At 39.8% G+C, this 25,281-nt stretch overlaps 1 protein-coding gene across 2 annotated transcripts in view; it reads left to right on the top strand.

The window, feature by feature from the left end:
* scml2 (Scm polycomb group protein like 2) overlaps nucleotides 1–20,377 on the top strand; it is a 34,733-nt gene extending 14,356 nt beyond the window's left edge. For both annotated transcript variants that reach the window (XM_030726439.1, XM_030726440.1), the window contains exons 8-14: nucleotides 13,958–14,262; nucleotides 14,563–14,692; nucleotides 16,161–16,367; nucleotides 17,245–17,418; nucleotides 17,672–17,887; nucleotides 18,200–18,354; nucleotides 18,493–20,377. In XM_030726439.1, coding sequence (XP_030582299.1) covers nucleotides 13,958–14,262; nucleotides 14,563–14,692; nucleotides 16,161–16,367; nucleotides 17,245–17,418; nucleotides 17,672–17,887; nucleotides 18,200–18,354; nucleotides 18,493–18,618 — 1,313 coding nt within the window. In that variant the 3' untranslated portion in view covers nucleotides 18,619–20,377. The remainder of the gene's footprint in view (nucleotides 1–13,957; nucleotides 14,263–14,562; nucleotides 14,693–16,160; nucleotides 16,368–17,244; nucleotides 17,419–17,671; nucleotides 17,888–18,199; nucleotides 18,355–18,492) is intronic.
* The last annotated feature ends 4,904 nt before the right edge of the window (nucleotides 20,378–25,281 follow it).

Consider the following 25,281-nt stretch of genomic DNA (forward strand, 5'->3'; position numbering starts at 1 on the left):
TGTTTTAATTTCATGTGGCTTATGGCCATAGTGCCCTGAGCATACCCTGTCTCAGCTAATCTCAGAAGCCTAAGCAGAGTTGGGCTTGGTTAGTGCCTGGATTATTAATTAATAACCCTTTATATATTTGGTCCTGGTTGGTAATGTTGGACAGATCTTGGACAGTACACATTTTGGCCTCTAGAGAGCAGCAGAGCACAAAGGAGTCGTGAGCTCAGAGTGGCAGAGATGACTTTGTGAGTGGAAAAACCAAAGTTTCGACCTGGTTGTTGTGTGCTTTCACCTCTCTTTTTTTAGCCTTGAGTTTATTTTTTTTTTAACTTCTCTTTAATGGTAAGAAGCAGCGTGAACCAGATTAGAGCCATTATAAACACAGACAGTCTCTGTCTTAAAATAGGAGCGCTTTTTTTGGTCCAGAGCTTCAGTTTTCACTTAGCGTCATAACGCATCTGAAACTCTTGATCAGATTAGTTTCATATTCTGTTCACATTTTTGCTCACATTTTATGTGTTTGTTTGTGAGAGATTTACTGTGTGCAGGAGGGACTGTAACCGGCTTTTAATGAGATGTGCAGAACTTTAAAGCATTCAAAAACTTGTGCAGAAGTATGCAAATAGGATTAAATAAATAAAATAAAGAGAACTGGACTTGTAGCAGACTGTGAGGGTGCTAAGTGCACAAATGTAACAGTGGCAGCTTTTGAAGTGGGTCTGTTGTTTGATAAAGTGAAATTAACTGCATTTCTTCAGGTTGTTGTGGTGTAAACATTTATTGTGAGATGGTCCTTCAGCCTCAGCTCTGTGAGAAACCTGTAATGGCAGCTTCAGCCTCACCCACTAACTCTTACCCTTATTGGATTGGCTAGATTTGGATGCCACCATCCTCCTTCTTGGGAATGATTGGAGCTGTTTGTGCAATCAGATATATTTGGTATCTTAATGCCTGATGTAGATTTTGTGTGTGTGTGTGTGTGTGTGTGTGTGTGCGTGAGAGAAAGAGAGAAACAGACTTTTTGCTTATTCTCTCAAATGCTCAAATTTTACTTGTTTTGCCCAACCAACAGTCCAAAACCGATAAGTTTGATAAATGGCTCAAAAAACTATTATTAAAATTGTGTTACCATGAATAATAATCTAAAAAAAATCTTTAAAAGATATCACTGTGACTGGGTAGCCTGGTGGGAGCACTGGTTGCTTCACAGCAAGAAGGTTCTGCTTTGAAGCTGAGGACTTTTCTGGGCTAAAGGCTGCATCTTCACCCTCATAATTCATATGAGGATGTGAGTTATGGCCTCTCGGTGTTAGCCCTGTGATGGACTAGCAGCCTGTTCATGGTGTACACTGCCTTTCATCCAGTGTCAGCATGGATAGGCTGCAGTACCTCTGCGCCCTTGGTTGGATAAGCAGCAAGAAAATAGATGGAGCCATGCTGTGTAGGACTTCTAGCCACAAGTTTGCAGATGTTGCCCCTGGTTAGGCTTTTATGGTAAAACAGTTTCATGCAAACACTGAGTCTAACAGTCAACAGCCAACACAAACAATCTGAAACAATGACTAAAATAGGACAGAATATGACAAGAACAATGACTGAAAACAGACGTTAAGAAGGAAAAAGGGGATTTTTCCACTGAGCCACCCTGGCGCCCAGCTATCATTAGTTTTAAAAAAGAGCTGGTTATACTCATACGTTTGTTTAGTTGTAGTTATAGTATAATAAGATTATAAAAATAAGTATAAAATGTAAATACTCAGGTAAAGCACCTCACCAGTAATGATGATGATGTAGTTATCAGTTAATAATGTCAGAATCGCTGCTGTCTTTTCCCAACTGTTACTTTGTTTTTAAAACATGTAAAATATTTAAATATTGTTCTCTTGTCTGAAATCATAGGAGCTAGAAGGGTGCTTACAGAGCAGAGCCTCCATCACAGCCAGTTTCCTATTCTAGAGTAATCACAGGGACGGTCAAAACAAGGAACAAATCAGCATTCACTTTTTTTTTTTTTTTTTCATTTCACAGAAATTATTTTAGTGAGCACCAAACAGCAGAAGTTGGAAATGTAGAATATAGTTTATGCAGCGACACAAGACTTTAAGACTTTCAGACACTCGACTGTGTCCATAATCAAGGTTGTTTAACAAAAGTATAAAAAAACAAAACAACAACAGCAAAAAAATCAGTTTAGGAATGTCAAGGCATCAGTTTTATTTGTTCTTTGTGTGTGTGTGTGTGTGTGTGTGTGTGTGTGTGTGTGTGTGTGTGTGTGTGTGTGTGTGTGTGTGTGTGTGTGTGTGTGTGTGTGTGTGTTGACTTGGCTCTGTTGGCGGGGTTCTTACCCAGCGCTCTGACCTCCACACAGAGTAAACAGAGTTCCCTGAAGACGCAGCTTAAGCAGATTCCAGTTTCTTTTCTTTTTATCATATATTAGTGCAGCTTTCCATAACTGCGGGCTGTTTTTTTCATGGGTGGTTGTTCGGCCTGCTCTTACCTCCATCTTTCCCCTTTGAAGACGAGACAAAGCTGTGTGGCAGCTAGAGCAAACCACAATCACTGATTGTTTTCCCCACAGAGATGTAGATTCTGTCACGCATGCCCGGAAAGAACACAAATTAGTTTAAAATCCTCTGTAACATCATGTATTTGAAGGAACTTATTTGTCCTATTTTGCGTTCAGAATGCTGAAGTAAATATGAGAGGTGAGACGTAATGTCTTAAATGTTATTGCAGTGTATGTGGAGAAAAATAATCTTGAACCCCTGAACATATCACAAAAGATGTCAGCATTCTGCTTTTGTCTTTCTGTTCACTATTTCAGCTGTTTAAATACTTTAATTTATAAATGCTTCGCTGACTATGTAAAAATGTCTTAAATGTACACGCTTGTGTGAAACCTCTTAAGATAGAACAGCGGTATACTGCTTCTCTCTCTGCGTTTTTAAGTGCTGTGCCATTTTTCTGTGACGGCATGTGTGACTTCACTTATACAAAACAGTCCTAGTCTGTGGAGTCTGTGGAAATTAAAGCTTTAGTTCATATTATTATTGAAGGCAGTGCCGAGCTATTAATTATCAATCGGGATACATTATGTGGTAATTACACTCAGCAGTTACGTAGTGTGTTTCCATGTGATTTTATCGAATGCAAAATGTTCAGAGTTCAGCTGTTTAGTTTCTTTGGCAGATATTTAGACATTTGCCATCCATCAAGATCACATTGACGAATGGCTCTTGAGGTCGTCTGTTGACTGTGAAACTGGGGTTTCTAAACAAAGTTTAGCAGGTGTAATAAATATCAATCCTCTCCATGTTTGCTGTTAAGGTCATCAGCTCCCATCTAGCAATTTCCTCCCCTTTGCCCACTTGTTGGTCTTCACTGTTAGAAGAAGCATGTGGTTTTAAATAACCCAGACCAACAGTCTTGATTAATGGAAGGTGTGTGTGTGTCTTTCTTCGGGTTTTGTCCTCATAGCTGATGAATGGCAACAGTTACGTTTCTGTCAGAGCATGTTCTTAGTCCTGGGGCAGGGAAGTTTACAGCCTCCAGTGTTTATGTTTCTGTCCACCACAAACATACACTATATTTCCAAAAGTATTCGCTCGTCTGCCTTCACACGCATATGAAATTGAGTTACATCCCATTCTTAATCCATAGGGTTTAACATTGTGTCGGCCCACCCTTTGCAGCTGTAACAGCTTCAGCTCTTCTGGGAAGCTTTCCACAAGGATTAGGAGTGTGTTTATGGGGATTTTTGACCATTCTTTCAGAAGCACATTTGTGAAGAGGTCAGGACTCTGTGCAGGCCAGTCAAGTTCTTCCACACCAAACTCACTCATCCATGTCTTTATGGTCCTTGCTTTGTGCACATATTGGAACAGGAAGGGGCCATCCCTAAATTGTTCCCACAAAGTTGGGAGCATGAAATTGTCCAAAATGTCTTGGTATGCTGAAGCATTAAGAGTTCCTTTCACTGGAACTAAGGGGCCGAGCCCAGCTCCGGAAAAAACAACCCCACACCATAATACCCCCTCCACCACCACCAAACTTTACACTTGGCACAGTGCAGTCAGACAAGTACTGTTCTCCTGGCAACTGCCAAACTCAGACTCGTACATCAGATTGCCAGATGGAGAAGTGTGATTCATCACTCCAGAGAACACGTCTCCACTGCTCTAGAGTCCAGTGGCGGCGTGCTTTACACCACTGTGCCCAATGCTTCATGTTGTGCTTGGTGATGTAAGGCTTGGTTTCAGCTGCGTTGGTTGGAAATCCATTCCATGAAGCTCTCTACACACTGTTCTTGAGCTAATCTGAAGGCCACATGAAGTTTGGAGATCTGTAGGTCTGTGTTTTATGTGGCCTAACACTTAGTGACTGAGTTACTGTCATTCCCAGTTGCTTCCACTTTGTTATAATCCCACTAACAGTTGACTGTGGAATATTTAGTAGGACTTGTTGCACAGGTGGCATCCTATCACGGTACCATGCTGGAATTCACTGAGCTCCTGAGAGCGACCCATTCTTTCACAAATGTTTGTAGAAGCAGTCTGCATGCCTAGGTGCTTGGTTTATTACAGCTGTGATCATGGAAGTGACTGGAACACTTAAATTGAATGATTTGAATGGGTGAGTGAATACTTATCGCAATAGAGTGTATTGAAACCTACTATATCTCCATGAATTAAGGTGACAAAATATTAATCCCTAAAGGTGAGAAGAGCTGTCACTATGTGACATTCTCCTATTTGCTTCTGAGTTTACCATAGGCTTGTTTCAGAAAACAAATATTCTGCTGGGCAAAAGTCTTGAGCCACCCCTCATTTTTTTATAGTTTGCTTGGAAAATGATAAATAGGTGCAGCAATTTATTGAAATATGTGCAAACATACATGGAAGTACAGCATAAGACAAAAACAAAGTTTGTACAATTCTAATGAGCTTGAAAGTCGATATTTAGTATGACCACCTTTATTCACACATCCTGAACTCTCTGAGGCAACTTTCTTGTCATTTCTGTAGTCGTCAGGAAACGTTCTCCAGGCTTCTTGAAGGACATTTCAGAGCATCAAATATCCTTGATTCTCTTGCATGCTAGCTGCCGTTGCCAATCAAAGATTTCCAAGATGGTATTTCATGCTGGATCAAAATCTGATGCTACTCTTCTGTTTTCATAATTCCATGAATTTTGACCAACCAATTTAAAATTCCAGACCTGTTGCCACTGATTTTCACTCCAGCTCTTGTGTAGTTTGGCACACCTCAGCCTTTTCTCCCTGTTTCTCTTCTTTAAGAATGGCAGCCAACCTTCCACTGAAACCGTTTCTGATGAGGCTTTTGTGAATAGTAGAAGGTGCCCCCCCCCATTTCTTAAGGACATAACTTTCAGATATTGTTCAACTACTGAAAATATCTTTTTAGGCCTGCCACTTCTTTTGTCTTCCACTTGTCAAATTTACTCGATTTTTTTAAGGACACACTGCACACCATGCCATGTTTTCAGCTGATAGCTCTTTGGGAATCACCTTGTGCAAAAAATAATACTCTTAATTGTTGTGTCAATTTATGGACATGCTGTGTTGTCTTGTTGTTCTTGTGGTAATGACAATGAAGATAATTTAATTTAATTTAATTTAACTCAAACAGCCAGCGTGTAATCTTCTTGCTTTATATGAACTCCGACAAGTTTCACAGTGATATAGCGACATATTGGTTCAGGGTGGTGGAGCAAGTGAGTGAGTGCAGCAATCAACTTGAATTTTGCAGCAATGAGGCCATTGTTAGTAATTTCATTTGGAAGCAATCTTGAGTGTGACAGACGAGTTAACAGAAGGACAGAGAAAGCCTCGTCTGCAGTGCCCTGAGATTTTGTGCATTCTTCCAGTGAAATGTCTTTGCAATTCCCGAATTCTTCCATATGACTCCCCCCCACCCCCTTCTGAAATGAATATAACTGAGTGGTTTAACAGTGCTGCTCCGCCAGACTTTGTTTAAGAACTTGATTTACTCAGGATTTGTCATAAATTAGTGCTGCTTTTTTACACTAACGGACAAACAGGCCACACAAACAATCTAAAAGAGTGACTGAAATAGGACGGGGCCTGATAAGAACAGTGACTGAAAACAAAAAAGATATTTAGAGAGGAAACTTCTGCTTTTAACGTCTGTTTTTAGAGCGATCGAAGCAAGAGTCACAGCCCTTCTTTGTGAAACTATCTCCAAGTCTGTGTGTGCATGAGGTTTTCCCTTTGTGTGCAATCTGACGGGGAAAAAAAAATAATAATGTAAATCACTAGACAGCTACCATGTTTGGATGCGAATAAGTGAATAAGTAGGGCTTGGTTGAGGTGTTAATGAGCTGATAATTATCTGTGCATGTGAGAACAGGAGTGAGAGACTCTGTAATTACTACTACGTTTAAAATTTCTAATTAGCTTTCATCAAAATTCTCCTGTTGTGACCCCGCTACATACTTTTGAAAGAAGCTACAGAGGATGCCAAGACTGGGTGTAATTATTTTCCTTTTTGTACAGTAAGCGTTTGTCATTATGCCTGCTTTTTTTTTTCTTTTTCTTCTTTTTTGAACTTTTGGTGTGATACGTCTTTGTGTTAGTTTATTTGTCTGTTCACTCTGAATAATGCATGAAGGGTAGAGCACGTCTCTGTGTTAGCAGACACTGACACACAGCAGCGGTCTTTGTTTGTTTTAGGCAAAATAATACTTCTTGCCATCTTAGATTCTATGCACGGGATTTAAATTTATTTATTTCTAAATCTCACATTATACCTGCAGTATGCTTAACGTACACCGAAGACATTTTAAGAAATCTGTGCAAATGAAAGAAATCGGCATATTCTTTAAGACTAAATGAATTTACTGCAAGCATTCTTACCAGAGCAGATGTTAAAGTACAGTAATATTAAATGAACATACATCTATTAGTCTGGTAGAATTAAGAAACACAGTGCTGTACACATTGATATCAGAGAGTTTTTTTTTTCTTGAGTGTGCAACATCAGCACTCCTTTTTTCCCCTTAAAAAGCAGATTAAGATATCTCTGAAGGGACATTTCCCATGCTGGCTTCCTCTGACTGCTCTGCTCTGCATTGTTCCAGAGTGAGGGTGATATCCGACTATGCCACCGCTTCCTGATGCTGGACCATCTTTCATCGGAGAATGTCTGAATAGGCTAGGGTTACACTGACAGGAGGGGGGGGGCTCCTTCTCGGTTGTGACAGCATGATTCTGTGTGTGTGTTTCTGTGTTGAGTGTAAGCTTGCTTGTGTGTGCACCAACTCCTGGAGTTTGCCCCTTTTCACCCATCTCAATCAGGACTCTTCTGATCCAGCCCCCCCCACCCCCCCCACACACAACCCTTTTCCCATCCCCCATCCACTCCTTCAGCCCCACCATTAACCCCTGTCCCCTCCCTCATCTCCCCCTCCATGAGAGGCTTGCTTAGAAGCAGGTGACTGATGCAGACTGTCGATGTAGCCTACAGATAACACTAATAAAGGGCTCAACTCAATTCCCCCCACCCACCCACTCTTCCTGCCCTCCCTCCCTCCCTTTCTCTACTCCTCCCAAACCCCTATGCAAATCTTACCCCCCCCCCACCCCACCTCCTACTCATTCATTGGGAGGGAAGCTTTGCAGCGGCTTTGACCAATGGCAGAAGCAGGAGCAGCGTGGGCTTTGTTGTGGGCTTCTGCTGGGAGAAAGAGAGAGAGGGGAAAGGCACACGGAGACAAACTGAGAAAGCAGCTGACAGAGACGCAAAAAATAGACAACAAAGTGCAGATGAGGACAGGATATCAGAGAAAGTTACAAAGAGGAAATAACAGGCAGAGGGGAGAAATCGACAAGGGGCTGAAAGAAAAAGAGTCGCTTCAAAGAGAGAACCAGGAAGCAACTGTGCTCAGTGCCTATATTGTTACACATACCACTGTTACTATCACCGCGGCTGCCTTAACTTCCAGTATTACTAATACTGCTACTACTACGAAAGCCACAACTGCAGAAGTGAAGCTCTTCTTTTCCCTGGTGGGGATTTCCTGGTGAGTTTGGCTTTCTTTATTATTAAGTTGAAGTTTTTTGTTTGTTTGCACAAATGAAGAAAAAACTTCTTGTAAGGTTGACATCAGCTATGGTTTGCCTTGTGATTTTGCAGCAGTAGCATGTTTCTGATTGGGCTGTGCTTCACTGTGTTTCATGAGATTATAATTCTCTCTCTCCATTTTTTTTTTTTTTAACATGTGAGAGATTTAACTGGAAGGTACCTAAAATCTAACAATGCTGGGCACAATCACGAATTTCCTCAAAACAGGAAGTAGTATTTGTAGAACCTAAATAATATTTCTTGGTGATAATAATTGAAATAATTGCTTAGTTTATGAGAAAGCGCCTGCTTTCCTTTATCATATTGCTGTGCAGAAACAAAAAAAAAAAAAAAGGGAAGTGAAAAGTAATCCAACAATGACAGGAAAGTTGTTTAGTGTAGTGGACTCATGTGGTGTAAGTGGTTCAAGCTGCTGTTTCACACCATTTTCTTTGTTTAGCCTGATGACTTTTTGAGTCACCTGAATTCATTCAAATTCATTTTTAGAGACTAGTGACCACTGCCAGACAGACTGACTAAGAGTCTGAGGATTTAACGTTATTGTTGGCTGTAATTAAGTTTGGAGCTCCATGTGTTTTTCATCATGTCTTTTTGTGCGTGAGGCATCAGGAATCAGTTTGCAGAAGGCTCAGAGAAGGATTAGTGCACATCAAACATTCTCTGCGTGCTGATTTTATGTACTTGTTTTTATTTTTGAAGTCATACAGTCAGTTTAAGGAGTAATTTCATTGTTTTACATTGCCTGTTTTGAAGCTGAGTGTGTGCGCACACACGCAGTGTGCGTGTGTGCGCACACACTGGCGCTTTTGTGTTTAAACTACATGAAGCCCGATACTATATATACACACACACACACACTCAACTTCCCCTTCTGCTTTCTACACAGTGTCACAGTTAAATCTGCATCCAATGAGTTTTGCACTGTAATAAATTCACTCAAAGGAACAGCCTGTGTGTGTGTGTGTGCGTGCATGCGTGCGTGGTGTAATTAGATGAGAGGGAAGTCTGTGGGGCCCCTCTTCCCCAGCCCCCCCCCCCCCCCCCCCCCCCCCCCAGACAGCAGACACACTTCTCACTCTATGATGCCGTTCTCATGCGTGCACGAACACACACACTCTTACCAAACACGCACGTGTTTCCTCGGGCGGTTGCTTACACAGGTCAGTGGGTCGAGCTGGAATTATATAGTCATGATCAGTACCATATGGCTCTGTTGTATTACACTGTACATGCTAGTCGTGTGTTGCTCAGACTTTTTTTTGTTGCTTTTTTTTTGTCAGGACTACTTGTGATTTTTTTTGTTTGTTTGTTTGTTTGTTTGTTCCTGTTTTGTATTTCTTGATCTGGATGTTTTGTGTTTTTTTTTTTTTAAACAAAAATGATTATTAATGACATAAATCACATTCAGGTGCTTTTTTTTTCTGCCTTTTTGTGTATTCGTTATTTTCAGTTTTTCATATGGCACAAAAAAACCCCAAACAAACAAAAACAAAAAAATACAACCTGAAAAAATTTTTTCCTTATTTCATTAATATTTATCATTGTAAAATGACCAAACCTTTGCCAGTCCCATATTTTAGAAAGTATATTACACATTACTTATTTAAAAAAAAACAATGTTATTTTACCTATTCTTGCATCACTTTTTGTGTTACACTGCATCACCGGCTGAGATGCAAACTTACTCAATTTCCAGTTATCAGTGTAACTTTAACCCTTACATGTGTCCACTAGAAGCCCCCTAATTAGGGCAATATACATAAATTCTTCTTGTCCTTTCTTGTAACAAACTTAAAAAAAAATGCACATCTACCCTCCTATAAAATTTACACAAACTGAGGTAAAGGCATTATGCAGATAAAGAACTCATGTAATGCAGGTGACATGATTGTACATTAGTGACTGTAATGTGATTGCTGAGTGCGGGAACGGTACTATGTTACAGAGAAATCTGATTGATTTGATTACAAGACTGCGTTTATTTGTGATGCATTGGCCTCGGCGCGACAGATTAGTTTCAAAATCACCTGCCTAATAGTGTGAAGGTCCCCATCGTGTCAGTGGCATGGACATATGACCTTTGAGGGTGTCCTATCACATCTGTACCTCGGATCATTTGAGTCCTGTGGATTGGGCTTTTTTCTGAGACGTTGGTTCGGGGAGCTGGGGAATTTTGAGGCTGGGTGAATAACTTGGGGTCTCTGTTTACATGAGTTGCACAAGTCAAAGTAACATAAAGGCCAGGACCCACGGCTTTGCAGCACACCATTGCACTTTAAAGAGATGAATATTTTTTAAAATGCTTTACCTATCAGTGGGCTGAATGATACGACTGATCATTGTACACTTGTCTTACATTTATTTTTTTGCCCTATAGCTCTAATGTGATGCACTGGAAAATGGTCTTCACGTCATATGCAGACATGCAGCTGTTACTATTTCACCCTCTTACATGCAGCTTCCTAAATGTGGAACAGTCATTAAGTCTGTGCAGTGAAACTGTCACAGGGTGTGAAATGACATTCAGGAGGAGGGTATCGGGTTGGGTTAGCTCAGTGTAAACATCATATAACTTCACTGATACAGACCATATGAATGTGATGCTCCCACAGTGGCAGCACTCAATGAAAACATTTTATAAGCAGATTTTTTTTGAAAGGCTCAATCATTTAAAAAAAAAAATAAATGTGATGACAAAACCAGTATGTGATAAAATATGACATTAATCACTGGTGTGGAAATGTTACATGTGGCGTCGGTTGCTGTCACGTATGTGAATGGATTATTTTTTTTTTTGCAGCGGGGAAAGATCAGAGAAGAACCCCGACCGAGATTCCCCACGGTGAATTAAACCCACTGATACTGACTGGTACCCTGCACACATATTTTGATCTGCCTTTGTAGGGTTTATACTCTGAGTTCAGTGTGAATAAGTGTTCCGCTGTGCGTGCAGGTTGGTGTCTCTGCTGCTCTCCGAGCACGCTTTGTGTGACTGCTCCTGGTGAGTAAGTGAGCCCTCCCCCCCCAACCGAAATAAGACACTGCTCTATTCTGACTTGCAGTCATTTCCCAATTAAGCAGCTTTCAGGGCGCCCAGACTGGCCCCTCAGAGAATACTGTAGACCTTCCATAGTCGCTCCATATTGCTTCAGTCAAGGGCTCTAATGAAAGCTTTCACCCCTTGAGAGCTTTAACATGCACTCTCAGGCCCCTACTCTCACTAAGCTATACATTTGTATTGAAATAAGAGATGTTGTTTTTTTTTTTTTTTTTCTTTCATTCTTTCTCTGTATTATCACACATTTACTCTGGTAATTGTATGGTTATATCACAGTGTCATGCTGAGGCTAATAAAGAAGGAAAAGGGTTGCTGGTGCCACTGTTTTGTCATTTTTTCTTTGCAGTGGGGGCTGCTACCTTTCCTCTCACTTTATTGTCACTGTATTACTATTTTAACACCTGCTGATTGGGATTTTGAAGTAGCTAATATTTCTTTCTAATAATAGGCAAAGTACTAACATTGCAAATCATCTGTGAATTGTTTTCAAAATTTGTTTTTCTTTTTTTTTTTTTTGAGTTGGAGGAGGTGAAATCTGTTATTTGGATAGAATTAGGGGATGAAGACATTAAGAAGGATGGATCTCTGCTCCGGGAAGCACGTATATGTGATCATCCCAAGCTTATCCCACACTGCTGGATGTCGGCTTTGGCAGACTACTTACATATCACAACACTGATGCCAGCGACTAGATTTTACACTTCACACAACATCTGACAACATCCTGAACAGCTGAAGAAGCGGGAGTGTAATGTCTAAAGGTTTTGAAAAAGTGTTCTTGAGCCATGTTGACATAAAAAGTGGTGATACAGTTTTCAACAAAATCTGCAGAGCTAGCCTAGTTTTACTGGGTATATATATATATATATATATATATATATATATATATATATGAGTAGCCTGTTTTAGTGTCTTTTTCTATAATTACTTTTCACCTAAGGTTACAGATTCAGATATATGGTTGTGTATATAATTCAGATGTATAGTTGTATTTATTCTGATTTTTCCTATGAAAGTAGCCTGAATAGCTTCATCCCAGCTTTTGAAATAACCAAATTCAAAGGATTCTTGCAAAGAATCATATCACTGTATATGTTTGTGTGAAAAATGTATATTAGCGTGCTGGTGATTTTAATACTCCCATTATATCAAGAGGTGTGTGAAAAAGAATTAATTTTTACACCACAGTAAACTTTTTTTGTTTCCTCGCTGGTAACTCAAAGCGGTTCTCTGGGGGCTCGTGACTTCTGACTTTGATTTGAGAACGGGGAGGAGCCCAAGATAAAGGACCTGCCAATCCCAGGGGACTCTGAAAAATCAAAACGGATCTCCTCTGCAGGACTCAGTTATTCATTTCCCCCGGCTTTTGTGTTTCTTTTAACTTTTGTTTTCCGTGCTTTGGCTCAAGGACCTACAGCAAAGTGGATTCTCTGCACATCTTAATTTAAAGCCTCAGTATGGGTGGAGAGTAAATATAATTAGGATGCTGTGTGTGTAAAGCATCATCATTTATTGAAAAATTAGTTGGCCAACTGAATAAAAGTTAATCAGCAAATATTTTGACAAGCAGATAATTTCAATCATTTTGAAAGCAAAAAGCAAACAAAAAAAACAACAAACGACATACAAAAATTTGATGGTTCCAGCATTTTGATTTGATGCTTTTGCTTATTTTCATAACTAAACTGCATAAAGATTACTTCATTAAAAAAAATATATATATATGTGTATATATATATATATATATATATATATATATATATATATATATATATATATATATATATATATATATATATATATACCAGTGACGTGCGGTGAGGGTCGTGACTGGTGAGGCACTGACGTCATCACATCAGATTTACAAACATATAGCTTATTCACCATTTGATTGGCAACAGTTGTTTTGTTTAACATTAACATAGTCTGAAGCAAACCTTTTAGCTCCGGTGTTGGTCTTCCTTTAATTATTATCTTCTGCTTCGATTGAAAGTCCAGTTTAGAAAATTCTTTCAGTTGAGTTATGTAATCTTCCATGTTGAACATAAGGCCAAGCAACAGGAAAAACTAACTGGCCTTGCTAACTGTTTATGGTAGCTTGCCGCCGAGGAGTCGTAGAGTCCCTGGGATCACCAGCGCCCCCTACCATGAGGCACGAGAACTGCGTGCCTCACCTACTGTCTCTTCGCAGCAGTTTCATGATCGCTCAACACAAGAATGCATTACACACACATACAGTTGTTAATGAAAAAAACAAAAAAAAAACTGTGCATTATATACACCAGCTAAAATATGGAAATTTAGTTCATATAGTAAAAGTGTTAGAACATTTTAATAGCCACATGCAAAGGGAAAGTAATCCGGTCTCACTGCATAGCATGCCAGCACAGTTAGTAGTCATTGGCAATGACTATACTGAGCCGCACCACGGATTGCGCAATCCGTGGTGCGGCTCGCCGGGCTGGTGCCTCACCGTTCGTCTCTTAGTATTTGACCGGCAAATTCAGCGATTTTGAAAAAACTAATCTAAAAATGGTGTAGTTAAATGGAAAAGAACTTTAAAATACAAATCACTGAATGAATATAACCATTTAATTTATTTTTTAATTTTATATTTCCACGATGACAGGTGAGGCCGTGCCTCACCTGCCTCCCCTGACTGCACGTCACTGATATATACTCATCTTTTTTGTGAGAATTATTATCTGTATTTCCTAAATCTTTTAGATCTTTTCCATTTTTTTCTCTCTCTCATTCTCTCTCTCCATATCTTCTTTCTTTCTAGTTACCCTCCCTGGTGCCCTGCTCGCCCCAGTTTCTTCCACCTCATCTACTCGTCGGTCCTCTTTTAACTCCTCCTCCATGCAGACCTCGTACCGATTACCCAACCCCTTGCCACCCCTCCCTGTTCGCAAGGGTGTCCGCGGCCGTCGTCCCAAATCCCAGACTATTGCTTTATTGAAAGCAGCGGCAGAAGCAGCAGCAGCAGCAGCGGTAAATGGAGCATCGCAAAGCCCAGCCAGAACTAGCACCGAAACTCAGCTGGCCCCCAGACCACACAAGAAGAGAGGACCCAAGCCTAAGAACAAGGTGAGATGTCACAAGAGCTGTAATCTCTTGGCCAGTGACCCTGGCCATGACAGAAATGGTTGTGACAAAGAGAAAATATGGTCAAAAGTTGACTACTCGAGGAAAGACTGGAGGAGCTTTTGGAAAAGATTAAGCATGATAAATATGTAGAGTTGAAAACTGCCTTACTTTAAAAGTCACTGTATGCAGTGCCGTTCATGTGAAGAAGAATTAAAACACACAATTCATAAATGATTATCTGATGGCCTTTGTACGTGACTGAGATTTAATGAGACAGGGTTTGTTTGCTTTTTGCTGCAGAAGAAGCCTCGGGTGGTACAGTCCCTGGGGACATCATCAGTTACAGCTCCGCCTCCAGAGACCAGATTGAGTGTCAGCCACGTCTCAGTGGACAACAACCTTAGCAACAGCACAAATGTAGTTTGCACAGGTAAAACACACACACACGCACACACACACTAATCCCTGAATACTTCATATTTACAGTAGAGTTGATTAAAATTATTCAGAATGTTTCACTTTTTGTACATTTTATTTTTGTAGATTTTAACATGAATCAGATGAAACTGTGATTTTTTTTTCATATTGTACTTCTCACAGTAACCCTTAATGACAAAGTTAAAGCATGTTTTAGAAATGTTTACAAATTAATTGAAGATATAAACATGTAAAAACATTAAATGTTTTTTCTCTGCTCCCACACTTTCTCTTCGCTTAAATTATCATTTAATCTGTCTAGAACTTGCCTCCGGCAAACTGAATTGCTTGACTGGACATATATGTATATATATTAATTTTACAGACACATGCATAAATTCCCTCAATTCACCCTGCATATCGCTCAAGCCATTAAGTTCAGGGAAGTCTCTGTAGACCTCTGTGGGGACATTAACCATTTCTTAAGCTTTGGGTGTTTTTAGGAGTACAATAATTGGAAAATGGAAGAGGTATGGAAGGAGCAGAACTGTTTAAATAGTTGGTTGTATGACCAAACTGAGTAACCAGATTGGAATGGCATTGGTTAGGCACAGAGGTGGGGTACTTTTACTCTGTTTAAAGCACAGGAATTACAGTATGTCAGCGTGTAAGGTGATTGTAGCATACATTATCTACTTACCGGGTGATTTAAATGAGCAAAATGGCATTAAAAGGACTGAAAGTAAGTGTATTCTTTGATGAGCCACCAACGGAAACACTGCCTGGCAAACCGCAGGCATTAGAGTGGTGAAGGCTACAAGCTGAAACATATAAGTCAAATAGGAAAGTTGTTCGGTATACTACAGAACCTATTCAGGTTTTATGCTCTTCTCCATGCACCTTGGAAGTGGTGAAGTTGTGCCAGAAATCTCTGTTTCTACAAACCTCAGGCATTACTCATCTTTGGGTTAATACCATCCTTACAGGGAAGCATGCTTCAGCTTGCTAAGACGGGCGCGTCTTTGCAGAAGGGTAAAGGGGACTATAGAACCGAAGGAAGGACAAATGCAGCCAAATACAGAGAGATTCCTGGAGAAAACCTGAGAGTGAAGCAGGGGTTCACTATTCAGGATTACGGTGACCCGGAACCTTCAGCCAATACAATGCTAAATAAGCTTTGGGACATGTCTGTCTTTCAGCGGCCCAGTCAAAGGTTGCATACATGGAGACTGCAGTTTATGAAAACATGACTGTCATAATGGGTTACTAAGTGTAGACTAAAGGGGAGAATCTGTTTTATCTATTTAAGTGCACACAAATTAAAGTGTAGATAAATTGTGGATATAAGTTTCAGTTACTCAAGTTTGATCCAACAGTTACTGCAATTAAAATTATTATTCCACTATTTCTACTTTTTTTTTAAAGAAATGTCTAGTTTTCTTTGCTTTTTACCAGTGTTTTCTATTTTTGTGCCATCCCAGTGTGTGTCTACGTGAACAAGCATGGTGACTATGGCCCGCATCTTGATCGAAAACTAGTGCAGCAACTCCCAGACCACTTCGGTCCAGCTCCAGTCAATGCAGTCCTTCAGCAGGCTGTTCAGGCCTGTGTGGACTGCACATACCAGCCCTCTATACTGCTGTCATTTCTACAGAGCCAGTCCCATACAGGCGGAGAGGTCATTAGAGGTAAATCAGTAGACCACCATGGGATAATCTGTGAGCAACATAATATGGTATAATCTACATCGAAGGAGGTTTTACCGCGTACGTGCATTGTTAAAGGTTTAATGCAACATTAAACCAGCAGCCATTTATCTTAACACGTAGATAGGGAGGAATCCAACCCAGCACGGTCAGGAACAATGAAATCCACCAATCAACATCTTTAAAACTTGTCTTAGTATCATGCTACGTCCTGTTTCTGTGATTGTTGTGAAAAGTGAAAAAAAAAATAATGATGGTTTGCATCCGCACATGTGGTCACAGATCAAACTATGAGAGCACTGACAAGAGCATATTTCCCAAAACATTCAATGTTAATTATCACTTCTTCAAAAAAAGTGCCAGTTCATTTCTGTTCTCCAACACTGTATGTCTTGGATGGGCAATCAGCCAGGTGAAATCGTTTTAAACACACATGAGCGTACTGTGTGTGTGTGTGTGTGTGTGTGAGAGAGAGAGAGAAAGGAGAGAGAGGTGGAAGAAAAGATGGTGCCTGTGGCAGCAGCTGATGTGAGCACTGTGTCTGTAATAAGAAGTGACATGTGCGTCTAACCTGGTTTGGGATTCTGGGATTGAGTCTCCCTTGGGGGGGTCGGATCGGGAGGCTGTGGGTGAGGTTGGGTGGGGAAAAGAGGGGTTTTAATTTGTGGATTTGTGCAGGCTTGGCTTGGATGGGAGGGTGTAGTGCAGTGTGGGATTGGGTGAAATATGCGGGTGTATAAATGGAGGGTGCTGCTAACCCAAAACCATCTGCTGTTTTCTTTAGCTGTGAGTGCATATGGTGTGTGTGCGTGTGCGCACGCTCACATGCAGACTTATAGCTATTATGTTTTGCCCCCAGTGCGCTCAGAGCATGGTATCCGCTATGTGAAGCTGCCCTCTGCCTCCAGTGCTTCTTCTGTGCTGCGGTTCCTGGAGAACATGTGCCAACATCTGGAGAGTGACAGTCTATTCAGCTCGCAGCCTTTCAGCCCCTACAGCAACAACGCACGCTTTTACAACAGGGCCAAGTCAGGTGGGGGAAATGCATGCATGCAGCAACTGTAAAAGTGAAGAGCTGTTATTTTCTTTCCTTCTTTCTTTTTTTAAATAAAGGGCAAGATTCAAGTTTTTTTCCTAAATGTATTACAAACTGTGGAGTTAGTCAATGCAAAATTTCAACACACCTCCTTTTAATGAGTCTGTCAACCGGTCGTTGTATATATCATGCTTTTTTTCTTCTTGTGCCCATGAAGTCTCAATCTCCTTCTCTTTACTTATTGAAACAGAACCGCTGTCTCTTGCTGAGAATGGCCTGCCTAACAACGATTCCTCTAAGGATCCCAATCCGAGCCCCCGCCCCCTTCACAACACATCAGACTACAGAGCAGCCAAGAGGGAGCGTCCGTATTACCCCGGACACACACAGACGCCGCCACCTCTCCGGCGAGTCAGCTCCAACCCCACTGAACCTGGCCCAGTGTGTACACACAGACGAGTGGAGGGTAGGGTTGATAACACGCACACAAATACACACATGCACAGATGCACTCACCAGGGCGAGATGAAGGCAAGTGTTTATTAAACTATTATGCTGGCAAATATCCCCCCTTTGCTAAGCCACAGGAGTTTAGAAAGTCAGCCAAGCACTGAGGTTTGACACGGGATTTATTTCCTCTTTTAATTTTTATTGCGGCTTAAACTTTTAACAGATTTTGGCACAAATATTAAAGCTTTGTTAACAGCTCACCCTAACATTAAATGATTTTGATATTTCTTTATTTGCTTTTCCTTCCTTCTGCCCTCACACCTTACAGCAGCTAGCTCAACAACAGGTCCAGACCACATGAAGCAGGACAAAGACGGCTCAGGAAACAGCGCTTCATCCTGGTCGGTTGATGATGTCGTACGGTTTGTCCAAGAAGCTGATCCCCAAACTCTGGGGCCTCATGTGGAACTGTTCAGGAAGCATGTGAGTATTTAATTTAACCTTCTTCTTGGTTGTCTTCAGTAGTATACACAATACACTGCTTTCATGAGCTAAAAGCACATACTTCTGGAGGAAGCATGTAGCATGTAGCAAGCTGAAAATGTCTTCTTCTCCCTACAGGAGATCGATGGGAAGGCGCTGATGCTGCTGCGCAGTGACGTCATTATGAAATACATGGGTCTGAAGCTGGGCCCGGCGCTCAAACTCTGCCATCACATTGAGAAGCTGAAGCAGACCAAGCAGTAGAGGATGATCACTGTCAACAAAACACACACAAACAAACAGTGATACAATGCAGTGGAGTCCACGTGAACCACAGTTGTAGCTACTCATGAGGACACTGAGGTCATGTTATCCTTACGTTTTGTGAATTTGGGGGTTTTAGGAACCTGAAAAAAAATAATAACGTGATAACGAGTTCCCCGTCATTCCTGAGAATTTGTGGAAAACACTTTGAAACAGCATTCAAGCAGCTGTGAATTTGGGGAAATTCATCAAAAGTCTAAACCTTTAAGGAAAAATATACATTATGGAAATCCCAGTAAAACTCCCCAGTGACTGTCCTGACTTGAAAGCAGCGTGTTCTTAAAGTTACAGACACCAGTTTAAAGTACATGAAGTTAACCTTAGTACCTGAAGGCAGCATTTGCATAGCTGTAATTAGTGTCAGATATCTGAGCATAGGTCATTGTGTTTATGTTTGTGTCCATTTGCCTTATTTTGAATAACTGGATGCCATAATATGTCAGTCTTTATCAACTTACCTCTACTGATGCTCACAGATGTACACTATAGGTTTTGTATTGTTATTTTTTTATTTCCTGTCTGGCTTTTTCTTTCCCTGGTCAGATTTTCAGGGTGGCTGCTCTGCACAAAAGACTCAGAAGGTTAGTTCAGGTACGGGCGGTGAACGTCTCGCTGCATAATTTCTAACAAGGCAATAAAAGTTTCTAAATGACTGCATCTCTTGCAGACTGTCGGGTTTAGTGTATACATGCCAGTGAATGTATGAAGTCATGAGCATTATTGCTGGGTACTGAACAGCAGGGGCGCCCCGGTTAGTTTGTATAAATTAATGTGGAAATACTGGAGAAGTCTTGCTTTCTTGAAGTCTTTTCCCCCCTGTCATCAAACACCTCATTTATAATCTTTGTAAGAAACGACCTCATTTTTGCAGATTCGGCGCTGTTTCTATTTAAATGATTATTTTGGAAGAAACTCTTTGATCAGCTGCGGCACAGGCTGTAGACGAAGAAGAAACAGTCGCTGAGGAGCTCGTTCTCTCTCACTTCTGTTGTCTGTATGCGGCAGGACATTCAAGCTAGTTAGTCTCAGCTTGAACACTGATGTGTTTATATGATTGTATTATGCTTTGACAGTCAAAACATTAAATACACACAAGACGTACAATGACTGGAATGCTATAAGTGTTTCTGACATCAAAATAAAAGCAAGTCGAGCTTGAGCGCTGTACAGGAAGTTAAAGTGCTCTTTCCTGGTTGAGCACAAGACGGAGAAACTTTTGTATAAAGTTGAGATAAAAAGTTGTTGTTTTTTTTATATCATTTTGTACTGTAACAAAGTGTATCAAGCGTAAGTGTAATCAGTTCTTTCTGCCTGACATAGTTTTTGTGTGCACTGTCAAATAACTGCATATGGGAAGATATTGTGTCTGAGTAATTCTTTGCAAGTCTCAAAGTATTTATCTGTTCCTGATGGCAGAAATCCTCATTTTCTGAACATTTCAGAGCAATTTTCAAACCAAATCATGTCTTTTGTAGCTGCATTTCACACTGTTGCTCTCCTGTAGTGGTAACAAGTTGATACTTGAAACCGTCTTGCTTTAATGTGAATCTCAGGTTTTAGTCAGGTTTGTTTCTTCTTAGATGTTTTACACCATTAGAATTTTGTGTTCGTTACTACAGCATAGAGGGACTGCACAACAACCAACTATGTATATTTTCTATGCCTTGTCATCTCGCTCTGCAGCATTTCATATGTGTGTGTGTGTATATATATATATATATATATATATATATATATATATACACACACACACACAACTTTTTACTGTATGTTCAACAAAGGATGTTTGTTAAATTTGTTTGATATGCATTCACACGATTAAACATTTGTTTATGTCATCTTAGTGTTTGAGATCTGAGAACAAGGTCTGCACAGCAGCTGTGAGCGCAGGCTTATTAAAGACATAAAAAAAGGCTTCCTAATTCGTGAGGAAACACCAACGTTTTTAAAAATTGTGTAGGGTATCCACATTTTCCTGCTCCCATCCCAATGATCATCCTTGAGCCCCTCAGTTTTTTCTTGTGACACTGCAGTGCGGTCCAGTCCCAACTATTTGGGAAGTAGAGCAGTTCAAGAGTCCAATGATCATGGATGTCTTATTTAAGCAAAGTGACAGTTCAGAAGGAATCACTGTTAAAAAGTTCAGCAAATTCAAATAGCTCACCAGCAGCACCCTTTCTTTAGGAGTCATGCTGCTTCCTCGTTGTGAAGCAAGCTACGCTCACTGTACAATGACCCCTGTTGGAGGCTCCACTTTCCCACCATTAACAGTTATTTATGTGAGAAGCAATGTTAAAACACACACACACACACACGCTTCTCACAACCATCTGGGGAAATCAGACAATATATTTAATATGAAGTGATAATAGCTAAAAAAGAACATTATAGCTACATTACTGCCCTGAGAGAGCTCTTTGCTCCCCAAAGTGAACCAAACAGATATGCAGGCTATTTGTGGAGCAGGGTTAGAAAAAATAAACACCCTTGGAGGAAATAATTCACAAATGATAAATGAAAGAGGTTTTCTCATAATTAAAGAGATCATAAATATGACCACTGGTCCGCAAATGGCAGAAGATGTACTCAGATCTTAGAAGTAGCGATACAACAGTGTAGAATTATACAGCAAAAATAAACAATACTCAAAAATATTTAGTAACTCTTCTGCATTTTTTTTTTAAATAGTGCGAATTTGGATGAATTGGTCCACTCGTGTATGCCACTTTGTTGCTGATAACTGCAAACTTAAACACATGCTGGCATCTGTAGAGCAGGGTAACAGAAAGGGAAATACTCAAGTACTCTAAAGTCAACAAGTCCTCCAGTCCAAATGATAACATCAGCTCCTACCCTCAAGTGTGACCCAAAAGCAGCGCCCCCTATAGATGATAAGCCACTTCTGTACTCCATGTAACTGTGTTTTGGTGGTAGCTTGGTAGATACAGTACGCTAACAATGGTCAGTATTCAGGTAATGGTCATAAACCAGATTGAGAACATTAAAATATATAATTAGTTTATTTTATGTTACCCTCTAGTGCAGTTGTGGTGAAGTAGTCGGGGTGCAGAGGCTAACAGCTAGCACCAAGATGTGTTGTTGTAAACAAAGAAAGAAGACTTCAGTCTTTAAAAGTAAGTCTCATTTTCGCACAGCACTCTCTGACGGACAAAATGTGCTCTAGTGTTAGATTTAGAAGAGAGTAGAGCTCATTTTAAAAGTAAATAATTTACCTTGAAACTAATTGGAAATATGCAATAGTAGTAATCGTTCCAAGGCCACAGTTTTTGGTTTTTTTTGTAGTTGTCAGATAGGTAAGCCGCTTCAAACACAAATTTTATGGTGTAGCAACGTAAAGATGTTTAGTAATAACACAGTAAGTTAATAAAAATGAAAGGACAGCTGCAGCTGGAGGGACTGAACAAGGCTAATGTGGAACCCGAGTTAAGAATTTGGCTAATGTTTTTTGGTTTTTTTTGTTGTTGTTTTGGAACACGGATAGAAAAACAAATACCCTTGGAGGGAAAATAATAATTTTTTAAAATAATCAGAGACATTGTAAATATGACCAGTGCGCTACAAATGGCAGAAATACTCAGATCTTAGAAGTAGTGATACATTGATGTAGAATTATACACCAAATACCATGCATTACGTTTCAAAATTACAATAAATTTACTCAAAAATATCAGTAACATTTAGTAGTAATAAATAAATAAATAATAACTTAATTGGTCCATACTTGTGTACATCACCTCTAGTTTAAGATTCTTACTAAAAATAGTGATTTGAATATTTTCTTTTCATTGCTGTGAGACATGCCCATTTAATGTAGAGCATTAGTAAATAAATATTAAATATTTGGTTATGCAGTCTGCCAAATCAAGCTTACTCCTCATATGCCAGTGTTTCTTTTTTCTCCTGACATTTTAAAATGAAGAGGGTCTAAGTATCGGCACCTACTGTAATTTAGCCTGACTGGACTGGAGTGTGCGGCCCAGCCACAGCGAAGGACAGTTGGTCAATGCTGGTAGGTTGTAGCGTGAACGTTAAAACACTGCCATCTAGTGGGAAGAGTCTCTCAGTACATGTGGATCTGAAGGGTATGAAATGAAGTGTCACACAATAGGCCTTCCATTTCATTGCAATCACATTTATTGGCTTTTTTTTTCTCTATGCACATGTACTAAGCAGCCTGATGAGCTGTTAAAATGAACTATATATAGAATAATGGAATTTTCACAATGTTGTAACCCCCCCCCCCCCCCCCCCCCCCCCCCAACCCCCAACCCCTGGAAAATAAATGCAAGACTGAAGGTGTTGCACAGCTCCAAAATATACAAAGGCTTGGAAATAATTATGTAAACTTTGGAGAAAAAAAAAACTTTTTTGTTTTTAATTTTTTTATTTGTTTATTTTACAAAAGAAAGAATTTTCAACATTTTTTTTCTTTAAAAACTTATTTACATGTTTATACAAAAATACAAAAAGTGATTCAAATCTTATAAGTCCTAGCTAGTTTTAAGCATGGAGCATCTTTGTTTGTTTCCAGTGTTTATTTTTTTCTGCTCTGTGTCACATTTTTTTTTAAAGTCTGTTTAGTGTTATTCCATACTGTACACTTCTCAATAAAAATATCAAGTGGTTGTTATCAAATTTCCCCTTGCGTGCAGATATTGGAAACAGATTGGAGGGAAAAAAAAATCCATTAAAGTTATAGATTCTTCTTTTGTTGTATTCCCAAGCTGCTGAAGACTTAGGATTGAGAGGGCAAAATGAGTGCTAAACTAGAGTCTGCATGGCAACCTCAGAGTTTGTCTTTCTTACAAAATGTGTCAACCCATCCTCTGTCCACTGCTTACGAATAAAATAAACAGTCTTGGAATACCTTTAAGGCATCAGTGCCAGGTACAGTACGGAAAAATCACACTAAACAAAAGGTCAAATACTTAACCGGTCAAATACTGAGCGTTTTTAGGATTTCACATGGCAATTCACAGTCACATTGCATTTTTCATGTAATACTGTTACAACCCTACAAATAAGTTTGTTTCAATTAGTAATAATGTTAGTGGGAAACAAAAATATTTAGCTATTAGTCAAAAGTAGATGGTGACTTTCAGATTGCATCCAAACTAGTTTTTGGATTTAAGAATTCATATTTTTCTGTGTTTATGCTTTATTTTGTACATTGTATCGAAAGTGGCGCGTACACATATGCACTTTAAACATAGTCATCAGTTTCTCCTGGAAAACATTTCTCTCACTTCCACAGCTCCGTCGAAACTAGGACCCAGCACCGAAAGTGTTCAGACCCCCCCCCCCCCACAGATTCTATATCATTTTCTTTACAGACTCTTATAACCTGTGATTGTCCAGTGAGTAGATATACAGTACAAGATAAACCCCTGTTTGTTATCACGACTATACAGAACAGAATTAGCCAGACAGTTTGTACATCTATAGAACACACTATTGAACTTGACATTTGAACGGAAAATACAAAAATCTTTTCTCATGGAGACATCCCTCAGATAAAAATAATGATTTTGGTGGCGTCCTTTTCTTCTCCCACCCCCCCCACCCCCCTTTGCTTATTGCATGCGACAGAAAACACAACAAATAAAACAATGAACAGGAACAGGTGCGCTTCAGCAATATGGTTATGATGAATGTAAAATTCTAGTAATCAGTTCACAGCTTTTTACTCTCTCCATCTTACACAGTGTCAGTTCTGCAATTGATATTCGCTGAGTATCAAACAGTTGTGGTTTGCTATCTATCTATCTATCTATCTATCTATCTATCTATCTATCTATCTATCTATCTATCTATCTATCTATCTATCTATCTATCTATCTATCTATCTATCTATCTATCTATCTATCTATCTATCTATCTTTTACAATAAAACAGTAATATGCTTGCTGAGGTATTCACAGAATACAGTGAGTGGTTTCAATTGAAGTACGGTCTCTGGATGTAAGAAGTATATGTGTTGTGTTTGCTGTGGTAGGCAGGTGAGAGTTCAAGCTTTCCACTGATGATGGTTTGCGTCTGTAAAACACTGTGTAATGTTTATTTGAAGGATGAGAGAGAGTTCACAGCACACTCTGAACCAGGTGTGGGAGAGAAAAGGCTGCAGTGATGCAATGGGTGTGCTGCTGACTTTTGAATATTGGATGTGTGCAGTCCTTTTCTCCTCTTGCCTCCTCTCATTCAGCTTTTGAGATATATGAGGTTTGGAGTGCAAGACAAAATGGTGTACACCAGACACCGGGTTGAGCTTTCACCTGTCTAATGCTACACTGGGTCAGTGCAAATGAAGGAGAGGCAACAAGGAGAGGAGAACAGTGTACATTGCTAAGATTCATGTGTAATGTTATCAGTGAGACCTGTTCTTTGCTACACTCAGATTGATTCTTTATAAAATTTCTGCTTGTCATTTTATATAGATATGAGTTTTTTTATATATATATTCAGTACAAATATACATATGCATTTCACTATAAGATATATTTTCTTTTCAAGGAATATTCTTGAATAATCTTGAAGTGCAAAAGCGAGGCTGATTCTCGGAAACCTTTCCAAATGAACCTCTAG

This window comes from Archocentrus centrarchus, chromosome 3 (assembly GCF_007364275.1).
Source record: "Archocentrus centrarchus isolate MPI-CPG fArcCen1 chromosome 3, fArcCen1, whole genome shotgun sequence".
In the NCBI taxonomy this organism is placed as follows: Eukaryota; Metazoa; Chordata; class Actinopteri; order Cichliformes; family Cichlidae; genus Archocentrus; species Archocentrus centrarchus.